Source organism: Rhyacophila brunnea, unplaced genomic scaffold, assembly GCF_057557595.1.
Source record: "Rhyacophila brunnea isolate RB1 unplaced genomic scaffold, BYU_Rbru_1.0 scaffold_12, whole genome shotgun sequence".
In the NCBI taxonomy this organism is placed as follows: Eukaryota; Metazoa; Arthropoda; class Insecta; order Trichoptera; family Rhyacophilidae; genus Rhyacophila; species Rhyacophila brunnea.
Genome location: NW_028232774.1, coordinates 7,321,979 through 7,337,704, shown reverse-complemented (window position 1 = coordinate 7,337,704; position 15,726 = coordinate 7,321,979). Strand labels below are relative to the sequence as shown.

At 31.7% G+C, this 15,726-nt stretch overlaps 2 protein-coding genes across 2 annotated transcripts in view; one reads left to right on the top strand and one right to left on the bottom strand.

Moving 5' to 3' along the window:
- The window catches only part of Tmem131 (Transmembrane protein 131), a 64,422-nt gene extending 63,938 nt beyond the window's left edge, over window positions 1-484 (top strand). Inside the window, exon 21 of the mRNA XM_085960706.1 lies at window positions 55-484. Coding sequence (XP_085816832.1) covers window positions 55-201 — 147 coding nt within the window. The 3' untranslated portion in view covers window positions 202-484. The remainder of the gene's footprint in view (window positions 1-54) is intronic.
- Window positions 485-11,334: 10,850 nt separating this feature from the next.
- Window positions 11,335-14,552, bottom strand: Dim1 (thioredoxin-like protein Dim1). The gene is made up of 3 exons (XM_085960727.1): window positions 14,378-14,552; window positions 13,910-14,046; window positions 11,335-12,751 (listed from the first exon to the last, which is right to left on the bottom strand). Exons 1-3 carry the CDS (start codon window positions 14,453-14,455, stop codon window positions 12,538-12,540), a joined length of 429 nt encoding a protein of 142 aa, XP_085816853.1. The 5' UTR covers window positions 14,456-14,552; the 3' UTR covers window positions 11,335-12,537.
- Window positions 14,553-15,726: the final 1,174 nt, after the last annotated feature.

The following is a 15,726-nucleotide window of genomic DNA, read 5'->3' as shown; positions in this document are numbered from 1 at the left end:
TAAAGTTAATTTCTTACCCAAGCTTGTATCTAATTTTTACATATATTTCTACAGATTACACGCACATACGATCCGTTCCATTCGCTGAGCTCCATATGGTCACCCCGATCCCCCATGGAGCCATGGGCCAACCACCAGAGCCCAAACACCAATCCCAATCAAGAGCACGGAAACCATGGTCACTCAAATCAATACCAGTAAACCCACACTGCAAATACGTACTCCATCATTTTGAATATAAAAACTGCGGTCACTCAATTCGAACTATAGTCTGATGTATCATGTACCAGTATCTATTATAATATCTTTTCTTCTTGTTTTCTGATCTCATTTTTCAATATGTTTTGATTAGTTCCCAATAATTCTTTATTGACATTTCCTCGCCATTCCTTTCCGACAATATAAACATGTAGTATAATGTATATGTATACCTCAGTTAATTAACCACCACATGCTAAAATATAACAAACACGAGTTACCAGTGGCGAAGGGTGGAGGTAGGCTGTTAAGATCCGTCATAAACAGTGCACATTAAACTTTTTCAGACATAGATATTTGTTTTCGTTGAAATAAGACTACAATTTACAGATAATGTTGGTTAGTTTTTAAAATTCAATTAAACCCTGAGAAACCAAGCCATAATAGATAATAGTCAAAAAATACATGTATATCTATAAAATATCTAAAATTATGCAATTAAATCATACATAACTTTGAATATTTTATAAATAGAATAATATTTTTTATTTATTATAGTTTGGTTTAGGCAGGTATTAATGAATTAAAAAAAAAAACCAACAATATGTGCAATATGTATTTTTAATCCAACGAAAACAAATAACTATGAATGAAAAAGTGTGCACAATTTTGTCGTATTGCCCAAATTAGACCAAAACTATTATGGTTTCGTTTAGGCAGGGTTTAGTTGATTTTTAAAAACTAACTAACACCATCTGTAAATTGTAGTCTTAGTTCAATAAAAACAAATACATATGACTAAAAAAGTTTAGTGTGTACTATTTATAGCGAATCTTAACAGCCTACCTCCACCCTTCGCCACTGCGAGTTACTAGTGTCTTACGTTTTCTTTTTGACAAAATGAATGAGATGGAAGATAAGAGTATGTATTATATTTTAATTGTGGCATTCACTTAAAGTAAATGGGCCGTCAACCTCATAAACTACATATTATTTTAGAATTAAGTATCAATACTCTGTCAATAAATTGTTTTAGCTTTTATTAAGTATTATCAGAATGTTAATGTGTAATACTTTCCACAGGCTAAAAATAGAATTTCTTTTAAGTAGACGTTATCCATTTCTATCTTTACTCCTTAACTCCTAATAACAAAATAACAAGTGTTATCTTTCAAATTAACTCACAATGAGATAATTCAGATAGAACAGAATTTATATGACTGGAATATTTACAATCTTGTATGTGTTGTAACGAATTGAGTATCTGCATTGTTTTTTTATTACCAAAATGGTGGACTGGAATATACAAACTTATACTTTATGGTGCGTCCTTGGTAAATGTAGTCTTTTGAATCAACGAGTCTATTGTGTTCAAATGTCAGATGGAAATTCACTTGTTATATGCATACTCCTCAGTTTTCTTTTGAATACACATGATGCATACAGCACGCAATAATAATTGAGCCCCTCCAGGAAAGTAGCGTTTAAAATCTTCATTTTAAAATAACATTGATTAAATACGATACGACAGTTCACAAATAACACACACTGCGTGTCACTACTCTTAAGACTTCTAGTTCCATCTGTTGAGTTACAATAACGATTTTCAGCTAGAATGTTATGATTTGCTAAAAAGTGGCTACATATATCACAGTAACTCCTTTTTTCAGAGAAGGGGTCAATTATTTTAATTAGAATATAAAAATAAATATAATGTACTAATTAAAAGTACTAATCCACATAATTTAATAACGATCAGAACTGATTTTGTCTGCTTAGAAGGACATTGTCAAGTTATACTGATGAAACTGGTTAAAATCTTTATTAAATTATGTGGATTAAGAACAGTATAATATATACATATTTCATTAACGTAATTAATGCCTTGTCACCTAGATGTGACAGTTCACCGTCTAATAAAGTGAATAGGTCATAATAATATTCCTTGTCATGTTAGTGAATTTCCATGGCATATTAACTGATCACTGCTGATTCGATTGATTCCAATAAGTTCATTTTATGAAGAACACCGTAATGTGTTTAATGTACCCCAGAAGACATTTTCTTGATGACTGAAGATCAGCAAAGCTATTTGTACATTGGTGTATACTTTTCTTACGTATCTCCCAATAATTTACATCATGTATTTCCTTATACATTGCATATATATCTTATTTTTGATTTACCTAGTGACTTCATTATTAAATACCGCGAAATAAACTTATGAAAAAGGAAATGTAAAATTAACAAAATATATTTTTGCCATCGTGTTTTATTTTATTATATTATAATATCTTTAAATATTTGAGAGATTTAATTACAAAAACCAATAACACAATTCATTATTATGTAGTGGTAAATAATAATATAAGTGTATAAAATGAAAAATGAAAATGTTATTTTGTCAAGATGACATTGGAGAATTTAAGAAATCTATACACCGATGTGACAACTACTAAATCTGCAAGCGTATTCGACGGTAAACTCCATTACCTGTCGCATGTTATTTATTTATTTATTAAGCATAAGGAATCGAATTGATTTATCGATTGTGTGAGTTCAATTCTTTTGTAAAAATATTGTGTCTCCAGTTTTACAGCAGTGACATGTCTTCAATGCGACGAGTAAGATTCGGTCTTCTCTTACGGAGAATGAATCTCTTTCCGCTCATTCGTAATATGTAATTATTATTCCTTGACTGTTTGTTTTATTTATTTTGTCACATTAAACATTTTTTTCGCTCTTTCATAATCGTAATGATGTTTTTCTAATGTGCTAAATTGCACAATTGTATAAATAGAATTTTATTCTTGTAAATTTTCTGCTTACTATCTGTCAATCTATGGGTCTGGAAATCTAAACGGTTGTGCAGGTGTGAGAGAAATGTAAATTCCCGCCAGCGATTAAGGCGAATTGAAGTCTCGAGTTTTGCAGGAGTATAATTTGTTTTAAGTGACCATATGGATATCGAGGTTGAAGGAAGAAGGTATTGTTGAGGAAGAGTAGAACTGGTAACCATTGTGAATGGTCTTAAGTAAATTATTGAATTACGTCGCCTTGGTGATGAACAAACCTATTTCGCACTAATAAATTTCAGAGAAACGGTTCCTGAAATTTTGAAACACCACGTTTTTACACAATAACTTCCATAAATAATATTTTTCAACAAATAAATGTCAAAATATCATCACTTCGATACGATTTGGTATTTTTAAAGTCGTTTTATATATTTAATATCTATGTGGAATATGTCAGTTTGTTGCTATGGCAACGTAATGTGAGCTGTTGAATAAATGGATGTGATCATTAAGAATCATACTTCTCAGTGGATTTATCCACAATCTGTTAAGTAAGGTTAAACTTGTAGACCTTATTACAAAATTTCACAAATGTCTATCCCTGACATCTATGTTACCTACTACAAAGCTCTGCAGGTCTATTTTTAACGGTTATCACTTTAGCATGTTTCCATTATTTTCATTGGTCCAAATTAACACGGAAGATATTCCATAAACAAAACAGTTATCGGCGGCCATCTCCAATTCATAATATGGCCAAAATTTAGATTGGTAAACATGTCGGTCAAATTCGGATATGTTCGTGCTGCCAAACCCAAGCGGATAAAGCCGAACCAGCCCCATCTAGTCGGTAATGAGCCAACACAAGAATTTTGTATTGACACGTCAGACACATGAACATAACCTACAATTTTATTAATCAAGGCATTGCGATTGCAGAATAACAGTCGGATCTTACATCTCAATTCTCAATATGTTAAATTGACATACTGTACTCATTCTCAAAGTTAGCACTGCCAAAAGAGAGGCTGTTAAAAGATATCACTCTTTGACATTAATTCAGACGGTTAACTTTTTTACATAATTAACTGCCATAATACGTAAAGTGATAAATGTGATATATTTATCACAATTAGCTCTTTTTTGATGTTAAGTGATAAGTTAGAATAGGCCTGCTAGTACGTTGGGCGAATTTTGTAATTTTAAACGCTACATTGGTTCTAGTGTATCGTAACAGTCAAGGAATTAATTACTATGTACTATCTATTGTCAAGGGTAACACGAAAGGGACTAACTGCCGATTTTGAAATCTTTAAGTTTTATGTGCCATATTTTGAACAATTTGAAAATTCATTTTAAACCGGCCAATAGTTTTTGGTGCGGCATACTCGTATTTTGTTTTTTTATAAATTTAAATTTTTGTATTCGGTTTCTTTCGTGTTATTCATTATAGTCGCGGATTGATTGTAATTCATTTATGTGATCCCGATTCAATTTCCTTTATTGGTTGCTGATCTTTTTATCTTAGGATGTCGTAATTACCCGTGTAAATTAAAAGTTACGTAATTAAGAAGTGTGCATTCTTATCGACCATTTGAATTTTCGATGATCTCAAGTTTTTTTTTTTTGTTAAAATATTTATTGTAAAATTTAAAAACATTTTGCTGCGAAGCAAACATAAAAAAAAATACAGTTTATTCTGTATTTATTCAGTTAAACCCATTTCGTTTTTTTTTTTATGAATCCCAAAAGATTTATAATATTTTACTTTAAGATGTTATACTCCAGGCGAAGATAACCATTTAAGCCATGGTTTCTTCATTTAAATTCCTGATTTTTTAAATCAAATAACAATACTGATTTTAAATAATAATTATGTTTTTATCGGCAAACGCAAAGCTTAACTAAGTTCATCAGACTATTAACAAAACCGTTTTATGTATTGTCCAATTTTAGATTTTTTTATTTTACTGATTAGTTACTTTAAACAAGTATTTTTGATGACTGATTTTGTAATAAAATATAATATTTGTTCATTTAAATTTCATATTATTGAATGTATGGTGAGGTGAATGGATAACAGGTGATTTTCGAGAACCAAAGTTTTTTTTTACATCAATAATAAATTTCAAATTAATATTTAATAATAAAAACAGCCGAATAAAGTAACCCTTATATAGATGTTATACGATCCGTTTGTATTACAATAGTTAATTTTGTATCGTTGAATTGGTAACTACGTTGACAGCACGACTTGTAAATAGAAAAGAAAATGGCGGCCTGCTGTTGACATCTTGTTTGGTTACTTACTTGCGTACTGTTAATTACTATTGTTCATCTAAAATCTTTCCTCTCGTTACCTCAGTGTGGCCCTGGTAAATAGTTATCACAACAGAATAGTGTGACAGATGCTACAAATGAATCTGCATTGCGAGGCGACATACAACTAATTCAATCGGTAGACTTGATAATATTTTTTTCTTGAACGTATTTGCGTTTATTACGATAATAAAAAGTCAAAATTTAAAGTGAGGATTGTATTTAATATGTATATATTTTTTTTGATCCCTTTTATCAACAATCACCTCATCAACCGCATTGAATGTTTATACTCGGAAAATTACTTTGTAAATATTTTAAATTTTCCTTCTTCCACCTTATGTAACATAGTTTAATTTTTTAATTAATATTATTTTTATACATCCATCGCTTTCTTAGATACTTCTTTCTTTATTTTTTTTTTATTTAAACTTTTCGCCAATGTCACAAAGTTTGTGTAATAGGCGACCTAATTTATTTTAATATTACACAGATGTGTGTAATTCTAAATCTACAACATACTAAGCTCGTTTTTATTAAAATGTGTTTAAATGAGTTTTTTTGATTGTAAAGTCGTGTCTGACTTTATAATAATATATTTAGTTTGTTACACAAAGGCTATTTTTTCCTTGAAGCTTTAAATAATCTTCTCTTGTGTGTTCGGCGACACTGCTGTCTTTGATTTTTCTCTACTTCCCTACGATTGACCCGAAGCGAGCGGATGCTCTCCAGCGATCGGACGACACAATGATATAAATTAATGTGTTATAAGGTTGTGTTTTTCATGATGACAATATGATGTGATCATATTGATTTTAATTATTAATGATTGTTGTAAAGAATGACAATTCAACTCGATATGTGAATCCTAATTATGTATGTGTATACTGTCGACGTTGTCAATCGCTTAAAGGAACGGACAACGTTATTTGAATGTCAAAAATACTTCTCACTAAAGTAATTCTTGTGGAAACGTTTTCCAAATGTACTGGTCGTAGAAAAAATATAAGAATGAAAAATCGATCACATATTTGTTTTATTAGCAAACATTTTTTCCTGACTGAAAGTAATAATGCTCTTCACATTTTGAATTAAGTATTCATAAGTAATGGCGACTCATCAACACAACATCGGTTGGGGCAAGAGTAAGTGAAATAAATAAATTCCATGACAAAACAGAACAGTGACAAAACAGAAAATGACAAAACAGAACAACGATAAATATAACTATGACCTTTCAGGAAAAATATAAATTTAATATTGGAATTGTCCTATCTCTATTATGTTGATAGATTTTTAATAGCACAGATTTTCAATACGCCATAATAAATCAAATTATATACCTAATTTCTGCATTTCTAATCACTAGAAATCCTCAAATAAACGGGACTTAACTCGGTGTTGCTGGCAAGCTTAGGATATCTCAATATAATATGTTCAAAATGATTGAGTGACTAGGTACAACGAAACAATAACCTAACCTAAATAGATTCCACAAAAAATAATGTTTATTTTTCCCCTGGCTGTTCTGTTTTGTCCGGTTACCGTTTCGTATGTATTTCTACTTTTGCAAGCTTAGCCTAGACTAGACCAGGGCAAACTATTTGGATGAAGGGCCACATCAGGAATATAATGAACGGCGGGCCGCAAGTAAAATACTATTTTTAGACATACATTATTTATTATCATGAAAAGGAATTTCAACATAAAAAAAATGATTCTCTAATAGCCAACAATTTAATGAGAAGAATGAAATTATTGTTTTACATTTTTTTTAATTTCAGGAGTTAATTTTGTAGTTGAGATTCTTAAAACTGCTTGTAAATTTTTATCGGTGATGCTTGATTGTAAATAGTTTTTATTGATATTCATAATGTTCACATGTTATGTAAGTTGATCCAAAAATCACCATTTTTCAAGCAGAATCTGTTGTTCGAATTAAGTGGGTTGTAAAATTTGCAGATTTCTTGTAGTCAACTTTTTTCAGAAATACGGTTTAAGATCACAGGCCCCACAGAAATATTTGGCTGGCCGTCGTTTGCCCAGGCCTGGCCTAGACAATCTGTGGAGTGTAGGAAAGATGTATATTGTATATCATTATGATACCTTGTCTTTTCTCATCTAAGATATAAACATTTAAGGACAACATAAAATATATTAATACCATAGAAGAGTATAATATTGTAAATGTCATCGGTTAGGTCCTTCAAAACAGTACATATTAATATTTTTTTACCAATACATACTCTGTTATTAATAGTTTTCTTTCTTTAGATACCAGTATCGATATTTTGCATATAATTATAACAACCATCGATACTTGCAAGTATCAAATATTGCTTGTATTTCTACAAAATTTTTAAGACACTCAGGGTCTGGAAAGTATTTCCTTGAAAAACTTTATATTCTAGATAACTGTAAGAATATTATATAATTCTTATTCTTTTCTATTGGTTAGAGAAATAATTGGACCCACCAGACCCTGCGACCCCTAAAGGATGTGTTCCCGAAGTATGCACTGGTCTTCTATGTATATGAATTTCTAAAGAGAAACTATTTAATGTCTTTCATACTTCAAACACAAATTTGGATCGGTGAACTGATTGAGTTTGATGGCAGCGACCAGCTTAAAGAGATGAAGAATCTGGGAGAGGCTTTCACCTAGCAATATGACTGGCCCAGCCTGATAGTAATGTTAATTATAGTATATACAGTACTCTGATAATAAGTGATAGTAAGTAAATTACCATGTTCACTCCAAAACCGTGCATACGAGTGTTCACAAAGAGGAGATTGTAGGATGGAGACGAGTTTTTTTAATGTGAAATGGTTGTTGGCCATTCGTCTGACCCATTGGAACCTTGGACTGGATCAAATACACATTGACAACAGGAAAGTCGAACCCACAACATCAAAGTCAGGCGTACCAACTAGGCCACCATGGATACAATTATTGCTGTTAACCTTTTTTATGCCTCACGATATTACTAGATTTTTAACGGAACACATTGAATGCAGAGTGAAGCCCATACTAAAATCGCTGTAATAGATATTGATAATTTGTGGCTTAGTATTTCATAATTATTCTAACAGATGTCACTGTGTGTTTAAGGCCTATGGGTTCATTCGTAAGAATCAAATTTGACGTAAGCGCCTCAACAATTAGCCATAAGCTTCAGCGCATATCAAAGTAAAAAAACAAAAATCGCTTCGCTCCATGTCTCCGGGAGTAGATACGAAATCAGAGGTTTTAAAAGTGTTGAATTAATAATATTTTTTTTCTAACATATTTTATAAACATTTTTGTGGTAGGTAGAATAAATTATAATAATAAAAATAGTAGACCTCCAAATAAGAACCTCATATTATTGATATGCTGAATTTGTAAAGTGACACCTTTTCTTGAACCTATCATATTGTAGGTTCAAATTCAGTCCAAATATTTTTCAAAAAAAAATCTAATACTTATGTATGTTTCTGAGGTATTTCAAATTGGTATATTATTTATATATATCGGTGTGTATGAATACAAAAGTTATTCATTTTTTCATGAGCTAACATTACAAATTATAAGTTTAAAACATTCACAAGATGGCATAAAAGATGTCTGTTATTATTGCGTTTTTATTGAATTACAAAAACATGACTCATAAAAGAAAGCAATTCAATGAATATTTGTCGAGGCACAATTTTTTTTAAATTTAGTACGCAACAATCAAGATTTAAGAAACCATTATTATAATAACGTGTATTTGACGGCAGTACGTTTTGGTCGCCGCGGAGGATTTCGGAACATTAGTGTATATAAAATTAATACTTGGTTCTTTAATTAGTGTACAGGCTTAACGGTATGTAATGTATTAGAATAACTATTATAAATTATTATTTTTTAAAATTTTTTTCTTCTCTATTGATAGCATCTAATATAATTATTATATTGAGGGTTTCTTATATCCATCAACCGTGTTAGTCTAGGATCAACGAGTTCAGGCAATATACAATTCATATACATCTTGTCAGTTGTGATGTAACGAGTAATATTGTTTTTATTATTCAATGAACTAGGTTCTTACCTCAATATATTTTTTACTTGTGTTAAATAATTACTAATAAATGCCTAAGGTGATTCCATTCAATTCAACTCGGCATTAAATATATTAAATTCTAATGGATTTAAGTTTTGTACTATTTCATTTGAGTCGTTTTATGCGATCCTGGTTTCGCCTTTCGACATCGTCAGGCACTATGCGCACTCATCAAATACACACTGACAACGAAAGCAGCTAATTCTCACTTAACAATAAATTAATACAATAAAGTAAGGTAAAAACTTTATCACCTACCTATTACGTCAAAGATCACTATGAAAAATTTAACAAACAATTAATTATGAATAGTTGAATTGTGGCAGTATGAAAAAAAAGGTTTTACCACAAACCATCTGAAAAATACATATATCATAAAACATATACGTGATTTTGTGCCCCAAAAGACTTTTTTTATTATTATTTTAACGATTAATAAAATTGTGACACATGTTTCAGTGGCCATTACGATGACAGCATTAGAAAACGTATTTTACTTTAAATTTTCGGTACAGTTCGGTTAAAGCGGATACAGCGGAAAACGCATTTTGATAATGCCAATAAACATACAACTGGATACGTACGTCCCTTTGAAAATAACAAAACATGGCCACCCAGGTACATAAAAACTGTATTAAGTACATGCAAAGTTTTTCAAATCGCTTAAAGCCTAACCAAGTAGGTACATATTTATCAAAACAATTAAAGTCCACCTATATTTTATCTAAACTGCTCAAGACCAAAATATTTTTTTTTTTATAAATGGGTCACCGAACGAATACCTTCAGTACTTCCTTGTAGCCATCGTGGTTATTAGATTCAATTATCTTACAATATCTCACATGCTGCAACCATTTCAATAACAAGATAATAAATAATATAATAAATATAATAAAACTACATTTTTTTCAGTTTGACAATCAGTGGTACTATATGATGTTTGATATTTTAGTCAACACAAATTATAGCACCTGGCATGCTTCCTGTGTTCGGAATAGAACGATACAAATAATTGCGACTTGCCAATTTGATTGTTACTGCAAAGAGAGTAGAGGTCATTTTTCCATGAGTCAAATAATATTGCTTCGGACTAAATTTTGGGAAAAAAAGACGTCCTTACCCGTTGAAATTCCAGATCGTACTAACGTTAGAAATAAGAAATTAGAAAAACTGTATGGATTAATCGATCAAATGGTCTCTTTTTGTTAATTTTGCAAAATAATTATATTTCTAAATTGTCTGAAAACAGGATAAATACATGAAAATGTACGACGTGTTTTGGTAATATAGCGTCACTAATTGTACCGAATTTATGGGGTTTTATTTATTTTTTTATTATAAATTATTATTTATAGTATTACGGAAATGTTATATTATAATAAAAAAATATTTTTATTGTGCAGTATATATTATTTTGTGAGAAAAAATCATTCAAAATTGGCTGATGTATACTCAAACTAAAATGGCTTTAAAATCTTTATTTTTCTGAAATTAAAAAAAGTACGTGGGTTAATCAATGAAATGTATTGTTTTACCCATTTCTTTCATACAGTATATACCTGCAAAACTATTATTAAGTTCAACATTCATTGTGGCGTGACAGTCGTTTTGACCAATTTCGAAAACAGGACTTACTATTTGTCATTTATTTTAAAAAGTAAAGCGATTCGAAAAATTTTAATGACACAGAATGTTTTAGTTGAATACTATTTATTAGATTTTAAATAAATAAAGAGTTTATTGTGTATCAATTCGTTTTAAATATGCTTATCATTTCCGCGATTCCGAGAAGACAGGAAAAAACGGGTCCAATGGCCTTAATTTTTTAGATTACAGTGGCTAGTAATTTCCCATTGGCCTGTCGATCATGTCCTCATAGAGAAAACTCGCTGAAGGCATAGAACCGGTTATTAAAGAAGGAACGACCAAAAATTACTTATAATACAATAATATCGTTTATTTTCATTATTGAGACAAGTACAAATATTACAAAAAAATGTTCAGTTCATGTGAAGATTTATTTTTATTAGAAATATTTTTTTATGTACCTACCCACCCTAATGGTAATATGTAGAAAAACAAATTAACACAAAAGTCACACATAATGATTACCTGATCATCAACCATTCATAATTGTAGTTGTAACTCAAATTAATTTACACATAAAAGAATATGTCAAAGAGAATTTAATAAAAATAATATTGTATGTATTCACTAAATAGTTGATATTTCGACACGATATTCACTATAAGAGTTCCCGACTTTCAATATCACTATCTCTTAATCCAGTGTTTCTCAACCAGTGTGCTCAGGTGTGTTGCATTTTTTTTTAAAACCATAATAAGTGCAATGTGTAATTCAACAATTTTAATGAGTTGCGAAATCCTAATTAGTTTTAAAGTGTGTCGCTAACTTAAGAAGGTTGAAAGAAGCTTCTGCATTTTTTTGATCTATGCATGCAATTTTGCAATTTGCACGATAATACGTGTTTACAGATGTATTTTTTTGTTATGATAATATGTCCTCTCAGCAGTAAATCCATGCACGTGTAAACGGGATATAATATCAATATGCACACTTAGCCAACAAATCCTATTTCTAGACAACAACTATGCAGATGGAGTGTGCCTTATGACAGTGCAGAACACCTCTAGGTAATAGAGATGGGGAAAAGGCGAAACACTCAGGACCCATGAGACTTCCAGCTATGGGGAGCGAAAACCTTATCCGTGTATATTTCGCGAGTAGGGAACCAAAAGGCTCCAAGTGTTTGTTTATGACGAAACAAAAGTAACAATGAGGCAGCTTAGAATACTACTTCATTAGTGGGTTTGTTTTGTTAAGGATGAACACTTAGAGCTTTGTAGTATTAGGCTCGCGATTTAACAATAATAGTCTTTTATGATATTATTTTTGATGTGATCATTAAATGTTGATTTGCCTAATGAGAAAAGATAGGGCATCATAATGACATGAATATCTTTTCTACAAAGTCTACAAATTGTTCAGGTTTAGATCCCTGACATACTCAAAATTCTCCAATGTAGACCTTCATGCAGTACCCGGGTCCTTAACAAATCATTTGGACCCGGCTTTACAATGTGACATTATTAGCGACGGGTTTTGGAAACTCCAATTTAGTATCTGTATTTGGTGGAGTAATCTTTGGGTGAGACGACGAGACCTCTTCCTTTTCGAGCCCCCCGGTACACTGTCTCTACGATGTCGATCATTTCTTGTTTGTCTTCGAGGGTCCAGTTGATTTTGTTATTATTACCAGTTCCCAAATCAATCATTATGTGTTTGTTTCTGAAGAAAAACATTACCGTGCATGGATCGTATAATTCATACCTGCAAATGAATAAAAAAATTAACTATAAAAATTGATTGACTATAAAAAATATTACATAAACTAGTATTGTGCTACGGTTCAGAGACGTGGGCATTATCTGTCGTGATTCCCAGCTTGAGTGTCGGATTTTGCGAAAGATCTTTGCCAGGTGAGTGCTCTAGCCACTGAGCTATATATTTTAGTGTCTCCCTTGAGAATTTTATCCAATACATATGAGATTTATTTATAGATATTTGAGAAACTGCTTCAAATTATGTAAACATACGGATGACATTTATGTAATTTAAATCAAGTTATAATGAAATCAATAACATGACTAATATGATTCATAGATGGTGTTAGGATTTTTTCGGCAAGCGAAATATGTGTTGAAATCTTAATAATTCAACATTGTTTAATTTTCAAGGTATACTTCAGAGGCGTTTCAAAATTTTATAATACTACTTTATGACTGACAAACGTGGCTATAGGACAACAATTACCCCCTGGACAAAAATTGGCCCTCTTTTACGAGAGCCTACCTGTCAGATTTCATAGACAACCAAGGTAAAATAAAATTTGTAAAAACGCTAAAAACAGGAGAAAATAAGGAACATTATTCAAAATAACGTTATAACAATATTTATAAAAAATTTAGCCGTGTCATACAAATATTATATTTGCCTTAACTTAACAATAATTGTTATTATTTCAGATTATTTAGACTGACCAATGTTCCTTATTTTCGCTTTTTAAATTGTTTTCGTAAAAGAGGGCCCAAAAATGGTATGTTTAAAAAACGGGGCAGATGACATAAACGGACACTAAAGATCCAAATAACTATGACCGATATGCCATGCGCATTCGATAATTGACGGGTCGCAATAACTCGTAGGTGAGCATCCGTAGTTATTTGCAGTTAGCTGCGGAGTAAATACAAAAGTCAGTGACACCTGCTACTAGATTTTGCTAACCTCGTCCACTATTATATATAATTTTTCGAAATGCCATTTTTCTGTGTGAGTGCGTGATCAAAGTGTTTTAATACAAAATTCTACTACTATTCTGTCACCTGCCATCACAACCTTTTTTTTAAACGATATACTGCCAATAGAATATTTTGGGAAATACTTGATTTACGAGTCAAGTCACCACTGGTGAATGATATTAAAACTTACATTTTGTTGAAATCTGGTACTTCAGTTATGTCAACTAAATATATAACCGCGAAGTTTTTGACTTTTTCCGCAATGCTATAAAGTACTTCATCCATCTTCATGCAAGTGGGATCCCAATCGTGTCCAAATCGAATAACCTAAAAACAGACATTTATTATTAAATTTAGTATTTTTCTTCTCTTTTTAATGTTTCATTTGTTCACAATCAAATAGATTGATCACATAATATTTGGTTCTTGCTTGTTTAGTGGAAGCCAGCGGCAAACAAATTTTGGAAATTACCGATATACTGGATTATTTGTTAGGTTAGGTTAAAATTCTTGAATTCATGCATTCTTGCCGAAATCGGCTATGAAAATTGCCGCTGTTCCCGACTGGCTTTCAGTAAACAGACTTGTAACTAATATTTTTATCAAATTCAACATCCTACTCGATAGCAATCTTCTCAAACAAATATTTTGTACTTACCACTACTCTGTCTTCTTCCGATAAAATAGCTTGGTCTACTTGCCATCCATTATGTAAATGTCCTAACATATAAGACATGATTGGTGTTTATTAAAAAATTTACCTATCTAAATAATATTAAAAAATCGCCAAATACGTTTATTGTCGTTATCCAACTGACAGTTAACCTAACCTCACTTTTAAACGTCACTGACAATCAGTGTTGTAAACTTGTAAATCATACGGCATAGCTTATTAGACACTACTTACACCATAGACTAAAGTGTGACGGAGAATGTTCTTTCTTTTTGTTCGCTGACCAATACCTAGTAAGCAAAGGCAGGAAAAATGAAAGGAGTTTTACCTGCCAATAAAACTCTTATTATTTATGTTGACTTTGAAGTCCTTGAGATAGGGTTTGCTCTTTCTTCTTCGCGTGAGGTTTATATTCTACTAATTTATTTTCCTTTTTCTTGTCGTTTCATTCATTTCATTCACTGGTCATACCCGCGCGTCAATTTTTTATGTATGCTGTTTGGGATCCTTTTGTCTTCATTATGATATGACTCAAGGAACCAGGTAGAAGTTACCTGGACTTCAAAGTCAACATGAATAATAAGAGTTTTATTGGTAGGTAAAACTCCTTCGAATTTGACTTTGAAGTCCTTGAGATATCTGTTTGTTATCACCTGGACCAGGTGATAACAAACAGATATCTCAGGTGTTGGGTATGCCAAATTCCTGTATGTGACAATGATTCATTGACGAGTCATAGACCATCGTGACTTTCCATGTAAGTATAAGGTTACATAGATGAGTTAATGGGTTCTTTTCCCCTTCTGATGGTGGTGTATCCATCGTTCTCTGGTAGTTGTCGTGAAATGTCGACTAACTACGCCAGTTACCTCTCTTTAAGATAATAATCATCTATTGGGTATATTTACAGTTTAAGAAAGCCACCACTGAGCGGACACTGCCTGGTGGTTCTTGTACCCCTGCTTCCAACAGTACTGACCTTATCCAATTCCCTATAACTGTCCTGGTGGCTGGTTTTGGTGATCCTCTTGAAGATATAAATAATTCCGAAACATCCCCACCTTCCCCTCTCCATGGGTTCGAAATGCAGACGAGTTTCCGTAACCAGAATACTGGCTCGATGTTTTCACACGTGGAAGCGCTTAGCTTCCATTCCAATTGACGATGCTTGGCGGTATTTGTATTTGAGCCAAACATTGGCCATACAATTATGTGGTCACTTTTTTCCATTAATCCATTGTCTACTATTACTGAGAAGTGTGAGGTCATGAACCCTTCGTCCCGATGCGAGAAGCAGCCGAGTAGGTAGCTGTCCTGCGAGAGGTTTCGAATAG